General features: G+C 38.1%; 1 protein-coding gene across 1 annotated transcript in view; it reads left to right on the forward strand.

The window, feature by feature from the left end:
- CTNNBL1 (catenin beta like 1) overlaps positions 1–22,543 on the forward strand; it is a 141,320-nt gene that overhangs the window by 15,428 nt on the left and 103,349 nt on the right. Inside the window, exons 2-3 of the mRNA XM_011366593.1 lie at positions 13,794–13,985; positions 17,704–17,810. Of these exons, the coding sequence (XP_011364895.1) occupies positions 13,794–13,985; positions 17,704–17,810 (299 nt within the window). The remainder of the gene's footprint in view (positions 1–13,793; positions 13,986–17,703; positions 17,811–22,543) is intronic.

Raw genomic sequence — 22,543 nt, forward strand, 5'->3', positions numbered from 1 at the left:
ACAGAAGCACGCAATTAATGATAATTGTTATATAGCTTGGATAATCAATTAGTGAAGAAGTTGCAGGAAGAATTCTTTATGATTTCTTTAAATCATAGCCTGTGATTCTCTGACCTCAGTGCCTCCTAACAAGCTCTTTGTGAGATTTACATCCAACTTTGCCTATTGAGGCCCATCCCGGCTTACTTATGCAGCTTTGCTGAAAAGAGGTAGCTGGCTGAATTCCCTTGTGTGTAGGGCTTTTCAGCCAGTGTATCTTCTGTGTTTTGGGGTATGTTTACTGGGATTCTCAAGTTTCTAAGTAATTTCAGTCAGAGACAGGTGAGTGGGATTGATGTCAGGCTGCTTTAACACAGGTGGTATAAACAAGATTAAGAGGTTGTTGAAAAGTTATCAGTGGAGCTCTGGGGCTAGCTTTCTGGAGTCATTCTAAATTGACAGCTAATGGGTAGTTTGCCTTGATGGCTCTCTCTGAGTTGGTAACTGACTAGAGATTCACCCACATAGGAAACCTGCTTATGAAAATTCACTTTCCTTTATCAGAGAGTAAAACTATCATGACGTGTAACAATGTCTTTGCATTATGCAAAACAAAACAAAACAAACCCCCCCCCAAAAGAGTTGCCATTGCACTGTTTTACAATACCATTTTTTAAGGCAGCCAATTCATAAGTTTTTTTTTGATACTGTAAACCTGCCGAGCTTTAAAGAAAACTTTAAAGGGGGGATGGTTCAAGAAAATTATTTTATTCATTCATTCATGTACTTATTAAGACACTTAGTTAATTATCTTAACCCTTGGTAGAATTTCGTCCTCCCCAGCAACATATGTGTTTTGACTTATGTGGTCAACTAGATGCTATTACTAGGAAATTGAGTATCCTAAGGTGTTCTTGAAGTGAGCAGTTATTAGTTTAAAATGACTTTGAAGTCAGTTTTATAAGACTCCCTGAGAGAGAGTTGCGGTAGTGGGGATAGAGCTTGTAGCGGGAATTTGTAGGTGGGCGAGAGGCATTTACCCAGGCTACCAGCGAGTTCCATTTGATCGTGCTCCACGTGGCTAGGTGCTCCAAGTTTTCTGTGTGTAGGAAATATTTCTGACTCTTAAGAATAACTCATTCACCATCATTGTATTTATTGGGAATGGAGGTATTTTGCTAACTCTAGTGGTTTGTAAAGCTTCTAGAAATAGTAAAACCTTTGAGTTAAGGAAAATAAAGTACATCTTAGCCAAAAGCAGACATAAAGCCATCTCTTTTCATTGTTTTCGATGGACTCATCAACAGGCATGTATTGAGGCCATAACACTAGATACTTCAGTCAAGCTGAAAGGTAGGTAAATCAGCACTCAAGTGCTGGAAAGTATCTTATATAATCATGCTATATTTTCAGACTCTAAAGAATTATACATAATTTTGAAAAATGCCCTTTACTCAAGGTAAAGTTTCATGTGAGTTCTGTCTTCTTTAAAAGAAATGTGACAGATATTATGTAACAGACTTATGTGGATAAGTTTTAAGCTATAAAAGAGATAATAGTAATAGTCAATGTCCTCCTAGGCTCCTGAAATCAAAACCATGTTAGAACTCTTAAGGAATTAGTGAGCAACTAAGAAAGACCTAAATTTTTTAAATGAATAAAGTGATTCGTGTTTCACTCATCCGGATCATTCATTTCCCCTTCCCATTTTCTCAAAGCATCTTCACTTTTTTGGTTTCCTGTCTGTCTTCCTGCTGGTATACACCCTTTCCCCCCAATCACTCCTGTTTGAAAGAGGAATGCAGTTTTGAATCTTGGCGATGACCTCAGGGGCAACTTACAGAAAAGATAATTAAAGATTTCCTTGCCCCACCTTAGTCTTAAGGAAATTGGCCCTTGCTAGAGGCAGTATTCCGCTGTCTGGAGACTTCTCTGTCAGCATAATTGCATGTGACAGGTGTGCCATGTAACTGGCAAAACCACTGTGTGGGCCTGCTGGTTGCTGAATGCATACTCTACCTCCCCCCAACCTCTGTGACATACACTTACAAAGTATCTAATAACTTTTATGTCACCCTAAATAAAAAGTGCATTTATTGTATCTGAGGCTTGGTTTAAAACTACGAATAATTTAAAATAGCTTTGCCATATTAATTTGCTATTAAGTGTTCCAAGATTCAGAATGGACTGTTGTTAATGGTAGGTTCCCCTGAGCTCAGTGTGGGTTCCCCAAATGATTTGGTGAGGGAGTTCTTACTGAAATCTAAGTATAGACAGATGACAGTAAGCTTTCTGGGTAGTGAGTGAACTTAAAAACAGGCAAGGAGCACCCACAGAAAGGAGCTTTCCTGGCTAAAGCTAAGTGCAACAAAGTAGCAGAAGGAGTTTTAATGTTGGTTGAAAGGTGAAGGGAGAGATGATGCAGATTATGCCTTTGAGATGATAGTTTCTGAGGTTGTAACTAAGGAAAGGGGTCTGCTCCTACAAAAGTGAGAGATTTCAGCCCCAGTTCTGTGCTTCACGCTGAAGTCTGAGTCTGATCACTTCCTTGAGTCTTAGTTGATTCATCTGTAGATTATGAGGTCGCCTGAATCTGAGTTTTACTATTCTTACTCTCCAAATGTTGTTTGGTGCTGCCATTAGAAAATTTACTAAGCTATATATAAAATATAGCTCAGGTACAGAACAGATGAATCCTGCTGGACTACAGTTCACCCTAATGACTCAAGGAACTCTGAGAATATGTATACATTTGCTGATAGTGAATTATGATTCCTGGGTAGTTCATTGGTTTAGCTGTCCTCTCTCGTCTCTCATTGGTTTAGCAACAGTGAATGGTTAAGTGCATGCTATGAGCTGGGCACTGTTAGGTGTTAAGGTGTTAAGAGCAAGGGTCAGATCACAGGTTCCTACCTTGAGAACCTAGTTTGTGATTTAGTAGAGGAGACGGAGATTTATTAATGCATGTATTGTGTGCTGATAGACGTATGATATGAGATACTGCTGAGGAAGCTCAGAGGTCTTGCTGGAGTATTTGGAAGACAGTAAGAGAAGGTGACCTGTGAGCTGGGGCTTAAGGCTTGAGTAGGATTTCTCTAGCTGGAATGAAGGGGAAAAGGAAGGCGATCTGCTATTCATGGTAGTGCTATATGTATTTACCCAATTCCAAGGCATCGTTTAAATAACTGAGGGTGACTCCTGGGTCCCTTTCCGAATCTTCTCTAATTCCCTTATTGGTTTTTCCTATAGCAAGGTTTCCAGACCCTGTACTATCCTGGTCATGCATTATTTAGATTGAAATGCCTCTTTTAAAGTGTGCTGACTAACTCAGTTTCTTGGGACTGTAGCCAAATTGGGTGTTATGCTTCTAAATAATGTACCCTTAATATGAAATTAGCTTTTAAGAAATTAAAGTTGGTCATCCTGTTGATTCACTGAATTTGACATTTACTAAAACCATCAGCTCTTTGCTGAATGAATTGTTTTTAAGTCACATTTTCCCTGGCAGGGACTTTATATATTTGCTATTTGAGTTTAAACAAAAAAGCTCTAACTGCTCATACTCCTAGTTTAACTACTTATGGATCTACCATTCACACACACTTCTCCGTCTACCCACTTGAGTAACTTTGTGAAATGTCTTGTTGAGATAAAGGTGCACTATATGTATTGTAAACCCCTAACCTTAATCAGCAGTGACAATATCAAGGGATTACAACCGATTGGGCATGACTTGTTCTGCATGATCCCTGCTAGCTTCTAGTGGTTCCCCCTTTTCCCTTAAGTGTGTACATAACCATATCATTTTGCCAAATTTAATTCAGATCTTTTTTTAGGAAATAAAATATTACAAATACAATTGAAATCTCCTGTGTACCCTTCCATAATCCCATTTTATTGTGTACCTCTCCCTAATTCAATTTCTTTATTACCTTTCTTAGAAGTAGTCACTGTCCCCAATTTGGTGACTATTATTTTCATGTAGTTTTTACTGTTACTACTTAGTATGCATCCATCATCCATTGATCTTTGAAATTTTCTTTTTTCTTATTACAAATATGCTCCAGTGAGCATTCATTAAATATCTCCTTGTACATATTCCTGAGACTTTTTCTAATAATTCTTCCTAGGAGTAGAATTGCTGGGCTAGACATAGCTTGTATGTTTCTTAAGCATTTTTAGGCATCACCAATTAGCTCTGTACTTATTTCCACTCCTTCCACTCAGCAGGTTTTAACAGCTCGTGGATCTCACCTCTCACCAACTGGAGTAGTGTCAGATTTTTATTTTTTTATTTTTGCCAATCTGATGGTATCTCATGGTTTTTATGTGTATTTCTCTGATTTCTTTTTTAAAATTTAAGTTATTTAAACTAAGAACAGTCACCCATTTCCTCCCCACCCCCCATCGCCTCCCCCCGCAACCCAGCAACCATGAATCTGTTCTCTATATCTATGAGCTTGGTTTTATATATATGTATGTATATATATTTTTAAGTTTCACATATAAGAGAGATTACCTGATATTTGTCATTCTCTATCTGACTTATTTCACTTAGCATAATGCCCTTGAGGTCCATTGATGTTGTTGCAGATGATGAAAGTTCATTCTTTTTTATGGTTGAATAATATTCTGTGTGTGTGTGAGTATGTGCGTGTGTGTGCGCATATCACAGTTTATCCATTTATCCATCGATGTGCACTTAGGTTGTTTCCATATCTTGGCTATTGTAAATAATGCTGTAATAAGTGTGGGAATATATACATATTTTTAAGTTAATGCTTTGGTTTTCTTCAGATAAATACTCAGAAGTAGAACTGCTGAATTGTATGGTAATTTTAGTTTTAATTTTTTGAAGAAACTTCATACTGTTTTCCATAATAGTTGCACTGATTTACATTCCCACCAACAGTGCACAAGCGTCCCTTTTCTCCACATCCTCACCCACACTTGTTATTTCTAGTCTTTTTGATAATAGCCATTCTAATAGATGTGAGGTGATAATCTCATTATGGTTTTAACTTGCATTTCCCTGATGGTTAATGATGTAGAGTATCTTTTCTTGTACCTGTTGGCCAACTGTATGTTGTCTTTGGAAAAATGTCAAATACTCTTCTTCCCATTTTTAAATCAGATTATTTGTTTGCTATTGAGTTGTATGAGTTCTTTATATATTTTTGATATTAGCCCTTATCAGATATATGATTTACAAATATTTTCTCCCACTCAGGTTGATTTTTCATTTTCTTGGTGGTTTCCTTTGTTGTATAGAAGCTTTTTAGTTTAATATAGTTTCACCTCTTTAATTTTGTTTTTGTTTTGATTCTGGTGTCAGATTAAAAAAGTCATCACCAAGACCTTTGTTAAGGAGCTTACTGCCTATGTTTTCTTCTAGGAGTTTTATGATTTTAAGTCTTACAACCAAGTCTTTAATCCATTTTGAGTTATTTCTATGTGTGGTTTAAGATAGTGATCCAGTTTCATTCTTTTGTGTGTGACTGTCCAATTTTCCTAACACCATTTATGAGAACACTGTCCTTTCCTCATTATATATTCTTGGCTTCTTTGTTGTAAGTTAGTTGACCACATATGTGTGGGTTTATTTCTGGGCTCTATTCTGTTCCATTGATTTATGTGTTTGCTTTTATGCCAGTACCATGCTGTTTTAATTACTGCAACTTTGTAGTATAGCTTGAAATTAGGGAACATGATGCTTCCAGCTTTGCTCTTCTTTGTCAAGGTTGCTTTGGCTATTTGGGGTCTTTTATGTGCATTTTTCTGATTTCTAATTGGATTGGTTCCCTTTTTACATGCTTATTTGTGACTATTTTTTCTTTCGTGATCATAATTTTGTCAAAAGTTGATTTTAAGTAATTCTAAAAGTTTCCTGTATATATAGGACTTTGCAGTTAGTAATTATTAAGAGAAATTGCATCCTAGGCTCTGTTGTCTTTTCAAAGTGCTGTATTTCGTACAACCTTACTTCACTATCTTATCCTGTGAGGTAGCAGAGAAAGGGCAGAGCATTTTTATAAATGCAGCACTGACAATTCAAATGACTTACCTAGGATCACGTGACTCTTAAGTGATTCACTAGAACACCTGCTAAAATGGAGGTAGTTTACCTTCCAAAATTTTACTGGTATGTGCCTCACTTAGCCTTGATAAATAAAGAAACTGAATCAACTTTTAGCTTTCTAATACAGCTGCAGAATTAATCAGAGAAGATGTCAAAGTAAATCATGGATGCTAAAAGTATAGTTTATACTTCTTAAGAAGAAATCTATACACGCTTTGGAGGTGATATGAATATATATTCAGGCTTTAACAAGGAGTAAGAGTTTTTTGTTAGGAAAAATTGATTAAGTAGAGTCTTCATGACTAGCAATTTAAATCATAAATCACATCCATGTTACTTGTCAGCCAATCAGATTATAGATCATGTGAGACTGTTGGTGATTTCATTTTTGATACATTGATCCCTTCCCCCATTATGGACATTGATAAAACACACATTTTCAAGTAATTACTGTGATCTAAGTACCTGTAATTTTTTTTTATTGTGAATTAGGTAAATGAGTGTTCTGTTTTATATTTGCAATGACTTTGAGATTTTGAGGAATTTTTGAGGAAAGAGTCCTCTAGAAAAAGAGATAGTAAATTTCCATGATTCATTGATTTTTTTTTTTTTTAAAGCTTTGAGTTTTACAAAGACATAATAGATAATTATGTATGTTATCTGTAATTTTCACTAGGATATTTAGTAAATATGTGATGATAATTCCTTACATTGGTATAGTGCTTTAGAGTTTACATAGGGCCCCTTTGTAGGGTGTTTTAATCATCACAACAACCCTTTGAGGCAGCTAGAAATTTCTGTGTCTGATATTTTTGATCTCTAATTATGAACTTTGGCTGGTGGTAGTTACAGCTTTAGAGATTGTGAGCTTTTTCAGTTCTGGTGCCTTAAGCAAATTTGCAAGAGATCCCTGATGTTAACTTTGGCAGGTTTCATGCCTGCAAATATTGATTGAGCCAGAAGTCCTAGTTGTAAAATGTCACCAGTGAATGCGCAGCCAGCAAAGGCAAGGGAGAACTCATTACTGCAGCTCCTCTGTAACTTCTGGGTCAGGCCACTCACTACCATCTGGTAAAAATTAATGTTTGAAAACCCCCTTTTATTCTGACAAAATGTAATCAGGCGAGGTTAACAGCAGATGACTTCTGAGCATTTTGAATTGGTTAGACCAGTCCGTCCACAAACCTGAGTTTGTGACATTCCATATGTCTGATTATATTAAGAGGTATCAGCTTTAAAATTATGAAATCCCAAAATAATGGTACGAAAATTTCATTATGTCTGTACTTCTCTTTCTCCTCTGTGTTGCATGCGTGCCCCCATATTGAAAGTATTTATTCTGAAAAAGAAAAGGCAATGAGAGAGGAAGAAATAGGATTATTGTCTTGAAATAATCTGAAGATTTTTTTAGATGTGAGAGGGAGACGAAGCCTGTTTTATATCACTTTAAGGAGAAAGATTAGGGACCAGGGAAGGAAATTGTGAGTTGAAAGGTTTCTTTTTAATTTAATGAGCTAAGTGATCCAAAGATAGAGGGGGCACAATTTAGGGAGAAGGTTAAGTTTCTGGTCACTGGAAGTGTGCCAGCCTATGCCTAGCAGAGATGTTGTAAAGGGGATTCACACCTCAGATAAGTGATTGGGTCAGACCAAGGTTTTTTAAAATCTGGACTGTCTCTAATGCCTCAGAATTATTGCAGGAGGGAGCGAATCCAGATGTACACAAGCATTTTCTGTAGAATGAATCTCAGTCTTTCAAAATCTCTCTCAAAATCAATACCTAGCGCTCTCTCTCTCTCTCTCTCTCTCTCTCTCTCCTATCATAAATGTAGGAATTAAAAATGCAAGTTCAATGAAAAGTGCTACCAAATAGATAGCAGTGTATTTGTTGTCATTGCATCCTTTCTCAATCATTGGATACTAAAAAATGCAGCTGGGGTTGGGGTCTGTCAGATATTTTGACATTAAAAAAAAAATCCTCATTTTAAAACCTATTAATGGTTAATACCCTTTCCAACATTGAGGTTCTTTGATTTTGAATCAGGTGTTTCAAAGAGAAGTAGGAAGCTATATGTGTTGTTTTGGGCCAAACTCTGCTTACACTTTAGAAACACAGACCTTTACATGCATGCATATATACATACGTGCATATACATGCATGCATATATACATAAATGTCTGTGTGAAAATGATTATCGTTCCTAGGTAATAGATTGAAAAAACTCAAGACTGGAGAGGGTAAGTTACTTTCCAGGGCTGCTAGTAGAGGGGCCAGATTTGAATTTAGGAAAATCTGACTCCAAAACTCATTCCTCATGCAGGATATCACCAGTGCAAACAGGTTAGGAACGACTAGTATGGTAAAGAAGGGAAAAGCACTGTATTGGGAATTAGAATTTGTATTATCGCCCATCACAGACAAGTTGCTTACACCCACTGGGCTCAGATTTCCCTATGTCTCTAAAAAGAGGGATAAACTAGATTGTCTTTTTTTAGCTCAAATTTCTGAGTCCCACTGATTGATATTTAGGGAATAGCACTTCATGCCCCCACTTCGAAGACCCTTTTCTGAAGTTATCTGAGTTTCTTGGTGCTTAGGTGAAGAATTCTTGGTTTATTATAAGGTTATAGAAAATTTTCTTTGACTTTTTTTATTTCCTCAATAGAATTGAACATATTTTTTCTTCCACTAACATGCACGTTCATTTTAGAAAATTATCCCCTTTCTTAGCCAAGTAACTTGGAATATTGAGCTAAATTTAGATGTTCCTTACACAATACACATCTGTACTGTTATATCCTGGTACAAATGTGCTCTTCACATTAATAATTGCAGTGTGTGTTTTCATAATTTATCATAATGATACGATTATTGCTTATTATAGAAGTCTCCCCCACCCCCCACCCCCAAGTCTAATTGAGGTCGAGACAGACCATAAATGTGATAATATAGATTGCATACTCAGAGGAAATGGAGTTGGTTTCATAGTGGAGTTTTAATTTAGGATTCGTTCTGGTGATGTAGCCTCTTCCTATGGTACATTACTTTGAGCCCAATATAACTGCATGTTCCCACAGCCCCTCATTATAGCTACAGCTTCTCACTGCTTTTTAATTAAAAAAAAAATAGAGAGAGTGGGAAAACTGAAACCTAAAGCTTTAGGTTGGATATTGTCTAGGTACACAGAGAGTATCCTAGGCAGATTGCAATTATTTAATTTTTTAACTCAAAGCTTTCATGGAGATGTCTTGATTTCTGTTTCCAGGAGGATGGATCGATATATGTCACCCGTCATACTGTCACACATACACATACAATAGACTTCAAGATTTTTGGAAAGTAAAGGCATCATATATATGTCATCTTGATGCTTGCTATAAGCTTTGAGCAAGTGGGAATCCTTTATGTATCCTAGAAAGGCTACCAGCTGCGTGGCTGGATGGTGGCAAATGCTTAGTGAGCATTTATACTGCTCACCACCTATTGGGAATAAGGCAGGGAATGTAGAAGATTGTTAAAATTCTTAAAGGCTGATGTTCTGGTATATCAGAAGTTAAAAGTTGATTAATCATTTTTTTTTTCCTCTGGGCAGCAGAGGAGAGAAATGACTTTATTAAGGACAGTTTCTTTTGTCATTCCTTCATCTTGAGGGATTCCAAACACCTTTCAGATACCAAAACAAATTGATCTCCAAAGGTGACTGGTAAGAATGCCTTAATCCTTTTGGGATCGGTTGCATAAGACACAATGAGAGCTTGGGCCTGAGCTGTTGACCTCTCTGACAGGCTGTAGGTGCTGTGTTCCCTTTTAGATTCAGAGCTCTTTGGCTCTTCTGTAGTCAAATCAGTTTGACAGCTCTGAGGCTATTCGGCATTTACATATTCTTGCTTTCTTTGTGTAACCAGTTACTCTCTCAGTTGTGAATATTGGTAAATATAATCTAGACGTTTATTTCCAGGTCAGGGTATTGTTAGCCTCACAATTTTTAGTGGGGACCTTTCACAAACAGGACCTCAGCTTTATATGAGCCCATATTTCACTCAATGTTGCTGGAAAGAATTCCATTTTGGCTTTATCAGGGAACAGGAACCCCCAGATGAAAATCCCCTAGTTCCGTGCGGTCCAGTCTGGTAGCCACTGGCTGCATATGGCTGTTGGGACCCATGAAATGGGCTAGGTCTGTGTGGAGATCCACTGTAAATGTAAAACAGGTCTACCAAATTCCAAAGACAGTATGAAAAAAAATGTAAAATAGTGCATCAGTAATTTTTTATACATGTTGAAATGATAATATTTTGGATGTTGTGAATTAAATAAAATATACTATTCAAATTGATTTCACAGTTTTCTTTTTACTTTTTAAAATGTATCTAAAAGTTTTTAATTACATCTATGGTTTATATTCTGTTTCAATTGGACAGACATAGACTGTTAAGCCCCTTGATAGCAAAGCAGTGTTTGTTTTATTTTCACTTATGTCTCCAGTCCCCAGCACAGTGCCTTATGCATAGGCGTTTAAAAAATATTTGCTAAAGAAATGAACCCTAACCTTTATTATTCAGTGGTCAGATTTCATAAATGAGTAGGAACTTTTCTATTTGGAGTATTAGTATCTGAAAATGAGACAGTTGAGGGTTGAGAAGAGACATGTAGAACAGAAGTTCTTAAAATTTTGCTTTGGGAGGGGAAAATGCTGAAATAAAACGTATCGGGGACTTTGAACGGCTTACTCATCTGGTGGAGGGAGGGGGGAGCTGATAATTGGTGAAGGGCCCATGTCAGAGGTAATGGGTTCTGCTCTTCTCTAACACAGAGTTGTCAAGAGAGGAGCTAAAGCTGAGTACCCTGTGTGAGGGGAAAGGTATTTGGAGGAACAGTTGGAAAAAACCTCAAGGTTGCCCTCTTAGGGATACTGCGCTTGGACTATTCATAAAGATTAACGAAGCTCTTCTTGTCCCAAGAATCCAGACTAGCCCCATCTGTCCCTGTGTCCCCGTTTAGAAATTACTCTAATGGAAGCCTGGGAGGGCCAGCTCATTACTTGAAGACCCTTAAAGCCTTGGAATTCTTTAATAATTTATTTGTCGAATGAATGATTTACCAAATATTACTTTAACTTGGCCAACGTCTTATATGATTTATATTTATGGCTACATGTTTTTTCCTGAAAGTCCCTCAGATCTATCTCAGATAGGGTCCTGGAATCATGGTAGGTTAGCAAACTTTCCAGAGGTCAGGTTCAACTTTCAGAAGGCGCCAGGTTGTCTTTGCAAGAGTTTGTTGAAGGATCTCAGGCATCCTGTCTCCCTGATTATAAACTAGAACTGTTCATTACTTCTCTTCCCCAGAGATGTGCTGAAGATTAAAGTAGGTGCTTTAAGTTCTGCAGAAGGAAAGCGCTAGCTATTTCAGTGGAAATTATTAGAGGTAAAAATGAAACTCCTCCCCGACCTCTGAAATGTTTGTTTTAAAGAAGTGGATTGGAAGATGTGTTCAAAAGAGGCATTGCCAGTGTTCTACTTTGCATTTCTTAACTGTGGCAGTGTTTAGCTTTCTCCTTTTAATTGTGGTCCAGTGCCTTTTCTCTCTGCCCTCAGAGATAAACAATACAAAAATCTCCTTTCCATGGAGAACGATAGCTGCTGCAGCAGAGCAGGCTCACGCTAATCAGAATCGCAGCAGGGCTTGTTTTATGAGCCTGAAAGAATTAGTGCTCCCAGGGGCCGAAGTTCCTTACCTGCTGGGGAGCTACAGATCTCTAGTTTGCAGCCTGCTCTCCTTCAGGATCAAGCTACCTTTCCTCCCCCTTCTCACATGAAAACCACCACCTCCTTTTTTTGTAGTCCAGGTTTACTGGCATGTTGATTTCTTGTTTCTTTTTCTTTCTGTTTGTTTGTTTGCTTATTTATTTGTTTGTTTATTTTTAAAATTTAAGTGTAGACCGGTAATGATAGCAATAGGTTTTTGTAAGTTTTGTATTTATGGAAATAGAATGCGATCATGTGAAATTATAATCTATCCTAGGGAGACTGGGAACAGAGTGAAAAATAGCAGGTGGTACCCCACAAACCAAATTGTCTAATGTGAGTTTTCTAAGTAATGTCATATGCTTAGACTTACTGAAGCACCTGGCATGTGGAAGCAGCAGGGTCTATGAATATAGAGGGGGATGACTTTGCACCACTGGGATAGTAGAGTTTAGTAACAGTGTGGGTTGTAAGTCATGGTGAGATGTGTAATGTGTATAATAGAAATTTGTCTGTTATCGCCAGACAACCCAGCAAGTTGGCAACGAATGTGGCATTTTTTTTCTGTTTGGTAGTAACGTACTATATCACACCTAGCACACTGTCTGTGTGTGCAATTATTATAACAGATAAAGAAATGCTTATTGAAGAGCCTGACATAAATGTTTTATGTTGGAGAAGGTAGAATCATGTGGATTACCTCATAGTAGAAATTTTTAGATTTGTTTAGTATCGTTATGGTTTAGAATTCTTTCACTTTTCGGTACAAACTTTCGGTTATAAGATGAGTAACTTCTGGGGAGCTAATGTATAGCAGCAGGACTGTAGTTAACAATACTGTATTGTATACTTGAAAGTGGCTAAGAGAGTAAATTGCAAATGTCCTCACAGTCATCAAAAAGAAAAAAAGGTAATTATGTGAGTCTATGGACGTGTTAACTGACCTTATTGTGGTAATCATTTTGCATTATACACATGAATCAAATCATCGTGTTGTATACCTTAAACTTACACAATGTTACATGTCAGTAATATCTCAATAAAACTAAGAAAATAAATGGTAAACACACACACACACACAAAGTATCCTTTTGAAGTTAATAGGGAAAAGGGTTATAATATCCATTTGCAAATGAGGAAACTAAGGTTTGGCGAGGTTAAATGAGATGTCCAGAGTTGCACCAGCAGTAACCTGAGCTGAATGGAGACATCGGGCTGTTCGATGTCTAGTGCAATGCCGTTTTCATCAACTCTGAAGCCCATTTCAGTAGTGCTTTATTTATTCCAGTTTAATGGAAGACAACCAAGAACTTCTCCATGGTTTGCAGTGTTAAAATGAAGTCCTAACAGTATAGTGGAAAGAACCCAAGATTGGTAGTCAGGAAGTGCCAATTCTGTGTTTAGTGCTGCTGCTGGTTTTTTGACCCCAAGGTCATGAAATACTTGACCTCTGGGCCTTACTCTAATCTTCTGTAAAGTAGGAATTTGGAGTGTAGTAGACTCTTCGAAGTTATGTATATAATATTCTCTCTTTGAACTACTTGTGAGTGACTTATATTTCTCAGACATGAATTAAAACTGTATACTAAGGAATTGGTTTTGCGGATGTGTGTATTAAAGTTACCTACAAGATACTTGGCTTTTTTTTTTTAGTAACAAGTCAGTTGAGCCTAATTTAGTCTCCATCTCAAAGTGGCTTTGTCCCTATGATTTCTGTATACAAGAGAACTTTCGTGAAGTAGTAAACCTTTGCACATTGAAAAACTTCTGTTTAAAAAAAAAAGTCAACTACCTTATAGGTAACTTGAATCATGTATTCAAGTGTTGAAAAATACCACTTACAGCTTTACTCCATTTTATGGGAGAAATTGCATGCGGTGGTGCTTTTCAGTTGGGGAATTCTTGAAAGCTTTTAGAGTATTTGCTGTGTAAGCCCTTCTGTGTCTTCTCTAACTCTAAAATCCTGTTTCTTTTTTCCTCTTTCTTAGCCCAACAGGGGCACCAAACGTCCTCGGGATGATGAAGAGGAAGAGCTGAAAATGCGGCGGAGACAAGCTGGCGGTACCCGAGAACGCAGCCGCCATCGGGAGGAGGAAATGACTGTAGTAGAAGAAGCAGATGACGACAAAAAAAGGCTGCTTCAGATCATTGACAGAGAGGGTGAGGAGGAAGAGGAAGAGGTAAGGTGGCAGAGATAGGTTGGGAGCTGAGATGGCTGGCCACTGACACGGTCTCTGTAGAGTGTAATTATGGGTGAAATACTGAATTTCTCTGAGCTTCCTGGCGTGATCTGTAAAATGGGGTTAAGGAGATACTTATTTCACAGTGTTGATAAGAAGCGTAAGTGGAACAGTAGAGTTGGGAAAGCATTTTGTAATGGAAAAAAAGTTACAGATAGAGTTTTTAAATCATTCTGGATTATGTTATAATCAAGGCCCAAGCACTGAACTGTGGAGCTATTGGTACTGGCTGAGGGTCAGGGGGGCTTTCTAGACCATAGTGAAGACACAAAAAAAAGTGCTTACATTTTTGAACATAGTCAATAGTCTTCGAAAGAGGGGTAGAATTTTATCAAACACGTGAAAGATGGGCTTTCCGGGCAGTTGAATGACATCAGCAAAGCAGCCAACGTGGAGATGTTCAGGGTGGAGTTAAGGAGTTAGATATCTAGGTGTTCCTGAAAAAACACAGTTTAGGGAAAGAGATGCCAAAGGACCTCTCTATTCGCTGTTTCTCAAGATGCCTTAGGGCCTTTGCACTCGTCCCTGCCTCCGACCTCTTTACTTCTGTGCCCTCTGCTGGAATGCTCTTCTTCCCCTAATGCTTTTGCATGGCTGGTTTCTTCTCAGTTCAGACGTTTCCTCCTCAGAGACATCTTTCCTATCTCTGAGGGTGCCCTGCAAGGCATTCTCTCATTCTCTTATCACTTTCGTCTGTAGAGTCTCATCACAGCACTTGTCATGATCTGAAATTCCCGTTTGTTTATTTTACTCATGTGTTGTCCCCTCCCCAACCTCCTGTGAAAATGAGGACGGGCTCTGTTTTGTTCACAATACTCAGAGCAGCACCTAACTCTTGGTAGACCCTTAATAAATATTTATCGAATGAATAAATGAATGAAGCTAAAAAGAATAGAGGTGAAATGTCAGTGATTAAAAATAAAATGACCTTACCTTTGTGTCTTTTTAAATCCTTAAGTGTTATCTTGTATGTTATTTCACTCTGGCATTTTGTTCAATATGAATTATGGAAATAGATTCTTAAGAGCCAGCTGTTTTCAGTTCCCTCAAAGACATGATGCTAAGTTTGGATTTAAAAGTGAAGCCGGAGTGTGAATCTGAGGAAAAAATATCGATTCATTTTTCAAAAAGGTCTTTACAGTGTTTTGACAATTACTCTCCTCATTAGGATTTATACCAGTGCTAATTTGGGGGGCTGCCCCTAAATGATGGTGACGCTTTGGGAATCCGTGGTGAGAGACAGTCGCGAATTTCTTCTCCGAGGCCAGCAGCCCTGCCAGGCTTAGGCGAACAGTATGTGTAGCGCATCCTTCCTCTTTCCCTCTCCATTAACTTCTGCTCAGTCTGTTGGCCCTGCAGCAGCAGTTAGTTGGCAGGTATAATTCCTGTGTAGGGCAAAGCTGGTACTGAGGATTAGGATAGTAGCTGTCATGGGTAAGCGGTTTCTAGCCTGGGAGACAGGAGTGTAATGTGGGACCAGCCCTTCCGTTAAGGGACAGGGAAAAAGAGATCACTCTGTAAAAATGACACATGGAAGGCTACAGGTCCGGGAGTTATTTTCTCATTGCCACCAAAGTCCCATTTGATGAAAAACAAGTGATGTTTGCCCCCGCAAAGTCACGTGAACTTGTAAAATATTATTGTCCTTTTTGTGCTACATCACCAGCATTCATCTTTCTGAAATCTCCCTCTGGTTTCTGACGTTGAGCTATAGGAGATACTGCTGTGGCCGATGACTAAGACTGATAATTCAGTTTTCCCCCAGTATCGGAGAGAAATTAAAGGATAGAAGGCCAAACCCTGGAGAGGCCAAGACTTTGGAAATCCCTTGAGAGCTGTAATAACACTAATATGCTTTTTTCTACTGTGCAGACAAAATGTTAGCCAAGGAAAAGAAAAGCAGTGAATACTGAGGTTGTTTGAAAGTCATTTAACCCTTGTCTAGAAATTTAGATTATTTTAGTTAAATCCTAGTGATATATTGGGTATATCATGCTTAATGCTAATAATAAGAATACCAGCTTACATTATTAAGACAGTGTCATGTAGTTTGTAAAATAATTTTATGTACCTCATCTTTTTAGGTCATCGCTATGACCTTAGAAGATACAGGTACTATTTTTTCCCTCCCTCTCTCTCTTTCTCCTTCTCTCCCTCCCTTTAACAGATCTTCACTGGATGCCTGCTGTATGCCAGGCATTATTGGTGAGCACTGGAGAGTCATCATGAACAAAGTAGACATGGGCCGCCAATGGGTATTTTCCCTGGTTTGGAGTTAGAGAGATTATCTGGGCCAATTCCTTAGTCATGTGAAGGATTGGGATTTTATTCTAAATGCTAGGTGGATAAATTCAGGAAAGACTTATGAGGTAGAATCAGTTGGACTGGTGAGGATTTAAGGATTATATTCAGCCAAGTAATTTTGTCACATGGCTAGTAAGTAGTGAAGCTAGACTCTTGAGTCCTGACTGAGCCAGGGCACTGGCTTCAGTTTTTACCATGTCAGGGAACCTTTCTTAAAGCTGTAGACGCTGGCGAGGGGCTGGGGGTCCAACAGAATACCTCAGGGTCCAGGAGTCATCGATAAAATCTAAGAAATGTGTCATGTCCAAAATCATTTTATAGATACCGTCCTCCACTTAAAAAAACCCAATATATGAAAACCAAAATTTAATAAAATAATAGCTAACATTTTTGAGTGTACTTACAAAATTATGGAACAATTCAATGCTTTTCAAAAGGATCTATTTCAGAGTCTCTTAAGAGCAGTTCCTTTATTGCTTTTAGGTGTGACTTATGGTCAGTGACTGCAAAGCTGTGAAGCCAGGAGTTGGAGAATGTTTAGCAGAGTGTATTCTAGCACATTAATTAAACTGGAAAATAAGCTGAGGGGAAGACATTTCTGAAATTTCAGTGTAGATTTTTTTGGAGAAAATGATTCAGTTTTTAAAAATTTATTTTATTTGCCTTTGTAGGTATTATTGCAGTATATGAATTAAGGATAATGCATTGTCTACTAGTTTTTAAATGTTTCCTCTGAGCTTCCTCTAATTCTTGATGCTACATCTGTATTCCAAGAACCTTTCTGATTCTCATCTCAGCAGCTAGTAAGCAACGGATACAGTAATGCGTAAGAAACACAAAGCAGTGGCTGTTTCTAATTAACACCATTCTCATGGTCTGTATAAAATAAGCAGTAAGCTGGATTTAGCTTGTGGATCATTTGCTGACCCCTTGTGTGGTGACAGGATTGAGGGCCACTGTCATTTACTGAGAACATTTCTTTTATATCTCTAAGTGTTATCTTGCTTGTATGACAAAGGAGGACAACATAAATATTAAGTAATATTTACCTAATATTGTTGCTTACTCCATGCCATACAGTATGTGCAAGAAATATTTGTCAAATGAGTGATTCTGTAACACCTTAAAACTGAACTTCCTCTACTAGATGTGAGACATACAGAGTGATATGAAATAGCATGTGATGTAGACAGACCTTTAACCCTTACTCTAGTGGGGAAGATAAAATTTGTACTGTACATTTAACCCAGGAAGGTGAGTGGCAGAATGGCATCTAAGAACCATGGAAAGATGTAGTGATTAGTGAATGAGAAATCCCTTTGGGCTGACACTTGCATTTGTCTCTTTATACCAGGAAGAACCACTGGATGAAAGCTCAGTGAAGAAAATGATCCTTACATTTGAAAAAAGATCATACAAAAACCAAGAGTTGCGGATCAAGTTTCCAGATAATCCAGAGAAGTAAGGCTCTGTTTTAGTGATGCCGTTTCTCTTCTGAGCTGTTTTGTTTGCTATTTTTTGTTTTTTGTTTGTTTTGTCTGCTGAGAGTTTTATGGTTTGTGTTAGGAGTCCCAAGACGATCCACATATTTGGGAACTTACTGGAAGGACTCACAGGCCTCAGAGTCAGTGGTGCTGAGGGTATACAGCAGGATCAGCAAGGGGAAAAGACACATCAGGCAGAGCAAAGGGAAATTTATACACAGACTTCCTGTGTCTTCTCCCTCCCACTGAATGGGGTCAGGCTGACATGATCCTTTTTCCAGCAGTGAAATACGTCAACATGTGTGCAGTTTTCTCTGTCCAGGAAAGCCCACATGAGACTTGGAATCCAGAGTATTTATTGAGGACAAGTCACATAGGCGTTCTTTGCCAGCATCACCAGAATTCCAGACTCCCAGAAGGAAAGCAGATAGATGTTAAGTGCCCCAGGTGGGCAAAACAAGCTTAGCACTTCGGAAATGTTTCAGAAGCCAAGTTCCCAGATGCCAGCCTAGGACCAGGCCCTTCTACAGATCAGTCCTGTTATGTTAACTCTTTTCTACATTATTTTTCGCAAGACCCAAAGAAAGCTGACCTTGGCTGCCTTTAGTGATACGTTTACTATTGAGAAAATGTCAAAGGCCTTGGGGTTAGACAAATACAGATGTGACTCCCAAATGACCTTGAATAAGTCACACCTTTTTTAGCCTTGGGTATCTCATCTGAATAAAGAAATAGCACCTCCTTCACGGAATTGTGAAGATTAAACAAGCGAGTGTTTAGCTCTTAGTACGTAGTACTTGCTTACATACATGCTTACGACATGATGGTCAGTTTGATTGTTACTGTACTGGCTCCTCCGTGCACTGAAGAGCTGTAATGAGGAATCTAGGATCTTTCAGTCAGTTTTGAATCCTAAGTAAAGGGATTTTCATATTTTACAGATTTTAATGCCTAAATCTCTTTCCCTCCCTATCTTTCTCCCTCCCAGGACATACTCTTTTAATGAATCTTAATACGTCCAAGGCCTCTAGGCAATTAAGAGTGGGATAGTAAGTCTTTGCACTCAAGGTTATAGCTTATTAGGCGGACTGACTCTAAATGCGTGGTAGAAGGAAATGTTCTTTGAAAGAGATACAAACAAAGTGCTGTGGAGCGTAGAGGAAGAAATAGTGAATACCAAATTGGGGGCTTTTAAGGGCTTCACAGAAGAGGTGGTCTTTGGGCCAGGCCTTGTAGAATGACTTTAATTTTAACAGGCAGAAAAGAACATGGAAAGGCCTGCCAGGCAATGTGACTAGCATAAACAAAGGCACAGAGGTATGTGAGGTCACTGAGTCCTCATGGCAACCTGGTAAGGCTAATGTGGTCCACTCTGTTCTCTGTGTACTCTAGAGGAGGAGGTAGAGAGAGGAGAATCTGATTGCTGGGCCTAGGGCCACAGCCCTCTTTGACAGTAGACGTGGCAGGATTGCGGCTCAGCTTTCCCAGCATCAGAGTCCTGTCAGGTTTTGTGCTGACCTCCACCATGAAGTAGCACTTGTCATACTGTACTGTGTGTGTGTGTGTGGTTACTCAGGTAACACATAATAGATTGTCCCTGTAAAAAATACCAACTGCATAAAAGTAGAGTAAAAAACGAAAGTTCTCTTTCACTGCACTGACCTCCTTTTCATTCTCCTACCGGGAGATTGTCCCTGTGAACGCTTCCGTGAGTGTCCTTTTAGATCGTTTTCTGTATACTTATTTACACATATATGTAAATATACAAGTAGTTTTTCCCACCTAAATCATACTGTACATATTCTGCACCTTGATTTTTTTGGTCAATAATACAATAATCGGAGATCTTTCCACGTTAGTATATGCGTATTTACCTTATTTTTTGTGTGAGTGCTTATACTATTTCATGATTTGCAGATACCATGATTTATTTATTATTTTTCTATTATGGACATTTGCTTATTTTTAATATTGGCTTTTATGAACAATGCTTCAGTGAACCTTTGTGTACATATGTCTTAGTGTAAAACGTAGTTCTAAAGCATAAATGTTGAGTTCCCAGTTTGAAGGGTATGTACTTTTAAACTTGATAGGAACTGCCAAATTCCCCACTGTATCCCTTTATTCTCCCACCAGCAGCTCTCTCTCCCTATGTTCTTGCCCCCAGTGAATGTGATCAGTCTTTGACATCTTTGCCATTTTGTTTCATTATTATTTTACTCAGCGGTCTTCCTGCATTAGACTCTCTTTTCAGAAGGTGGACTATGTCTTGTTTGTCTCTGTTTATAGTACCTAACGCAGTACCTGTCATGCTCTAGGTGCTCAGTGAACATGAGATCTTAGATAGTTGATGTCACCTTTATTACATCCTTATCTCTTGGAACCTAAGGATCCATTATGAGGAAGTTATGCTGTAGGCTAACATTGGAAATTTAAGAAATCCAATTTACTTCTTGGAATGCCAGCATTGCCTTTGCCCATTTGGTAGGTATACTTCTGCCAGTTTAGAGCAGTGCATTTCTCTAGGTTACGTACCACATCTTAGGTACCACAGATGCTCTAGTGTTACAATTCATAAACTGGTTTTAAGGAAATGCTATTTTATTTTCAAAAGTCAGCACTGTTTTCTCTCTAGACAAAATTTATATACTATTTTAGTTTTTAAATTTGAACATTTGAAAATTGAAATTATGCAGAAAGAACATTTTTCTTTCAAGTCCAAAAGTGGTTAGGAAACTACATTGTGTTTTAACCTTGAGTTCTTGAATTCTTACTGGTGCAGTGTCTTTTATAATTCTCTAGCCCAGCGAGGTGCAATTAAGATGAAAATTGCGAGAGCACATTTGAATGAAACTTTCCGGTTGAGATCAGAAACATTCAAATTTATTTTCCCATATATGCAATTGTCATTTTGATTGCATACCCAAAAATGCCTCTCTTCATTTGGCTGCCTTTCAGATTCAATCGACAATTCTCCTTATGCAACCTCTACTTCGTACTGTGTAATCTTTCTCCCTAACATCACATCGAATAGAATGTGCTAGTTCCCTATTAAGTCCTTTAGTAGTTCTCCTCACTTTTGCAGGGGCAGAATTATTTAGTTTAGTGATTCTCAGAACTTTTTAATCTCAGGACCCCTTTGTACTCTTAAAGTATGAATACAACACCCCAAAGTGCTTATCTTAGAAAATGCTAGAATATACAAGCACACATTTCATTAGCCATAAGGGCAATGATATCATCACGTGTTGTGTAGCCACCTGGAAAACTCCACTGTACCCTCCTGAGAGAGTGAGAATGAAAAAGACAAATAAATATACAGGCGTACCTTGGAGATATTGTGAATTTGGTTCCAGACCATGCAGTAAAGTGAATATCGCAATAAAGCGAGTCGCATGATTATTTTGGTTTTCTAGCATATGTAAAAGTTATATTTACACTATACTGTAGTCTATTAAGTGTGCAATAGCATTATGTATCAAAAAATGTACATACCTTAATTAAAAAGTATTGCTAATAAATGCTAATCATCATCTGAGCCTTTAGCGAATTGTAACCTTTTTGCTGGTGGAGGGTCTTGCCCTAGTAACATCAGAGATCGCTGATCACAGGTCATCATTATAAATATAGAAGTAATTAAAAAGTATGAAATATTGCAAAAATTTCCAAAATGTGATGGGGACGTGAAGTGAGCAAATGCTGTTGAAAAAATGGTGCTGAGAGACTTGCTTGACACAGGGTTGCCACAAACCTTTAATTTGTTAAAAAAAAAAATGCAATATCTGTGAAGCACTATAAAGCAAAGCACATAAAACAAGCAAGGCAGGCTTGTAATGTTTTGGAATTATTATGAACATAGTTTTTTATATTTTAGACCCCTAAAAGGATCTCCAACCACCTCCTACCCCCACCCTAGGGTTCCAGGACCCCACTTTGAGAACTGCTGATTTAACTGGGTGGAAGAAACATCATGTTCTCTATGCATTGATAGCTGGATTTGTGTTTGCAGGAGGACTCATCATGTTTCTGTTACTTTCCTGGTGTTTTTGAACTTTACTGGTTATTTGCTAATATTTACTCTTGTGGTTGAAGGAGAATATCCTGCTGGTCTGAAGCAAATGTACATGGGCCGGCTAGCAGAATATTCTCCATGACACCAGATGGGATCGACAACTCCATCTCAGCCTGGGTTACTGTTTTAATGTTGCTCTATTGCTTTCTCACTGGCCTCGAACTTGATCCTTTCCCCCAGCTGTGAGTCATCTGTTGCTGAGTATGCCTAATCCCTAAACAGCCCTCTGTAATCATAGTGTGTGCTTTAAATGAGTAGGCTTGTACTCTGTCAGCAAAATGAGAAGAAATTTTTTTTTTTTTTACAGCATAGCAAACTTGAGGTATCTAGATTTGTTGAGCACTTATTTATTATATGCCAGCTATCATTAGGGACTTCACATTTATTATCTCTTAGAATCCTCCTTATAATTCAGCTAGGAAGATTAAGGAAGTTGAGGTTTAGAGATAGGTTAGTTAATATTCTGTCTCCCTTGACCAGGTTGGGGTCCAGTGCTCTGTGTTCCAATGACAGTTCTCTTGGACAACAAATTACGATGAATTGTAATATATTGTTTTTATTTGATATAAGCTAGGGGCTCCATGAGGACAGGGATTATTTTGTTATCTGTTCTATCCTCTGTACCTAGCACAGTGACT

The sequence above is a fragment of the Pteropus vampyrus genome, unplaced genomic scaffold (genome assembly GCF_000151845.1).
Source record: "Pteropus vampyrus isolate Shadow unplaced genomic scaffold, Pvam_2.0 Scaffold125, whole genome shotgun sequence".
In the NCBI taxonomy this organism is placed as follows: Eukaryota; Metazoa; Chordata; class Mammalia; order Chiroptera; family Pteropodidae; genus Pteropus; species Pteropus vampyrus.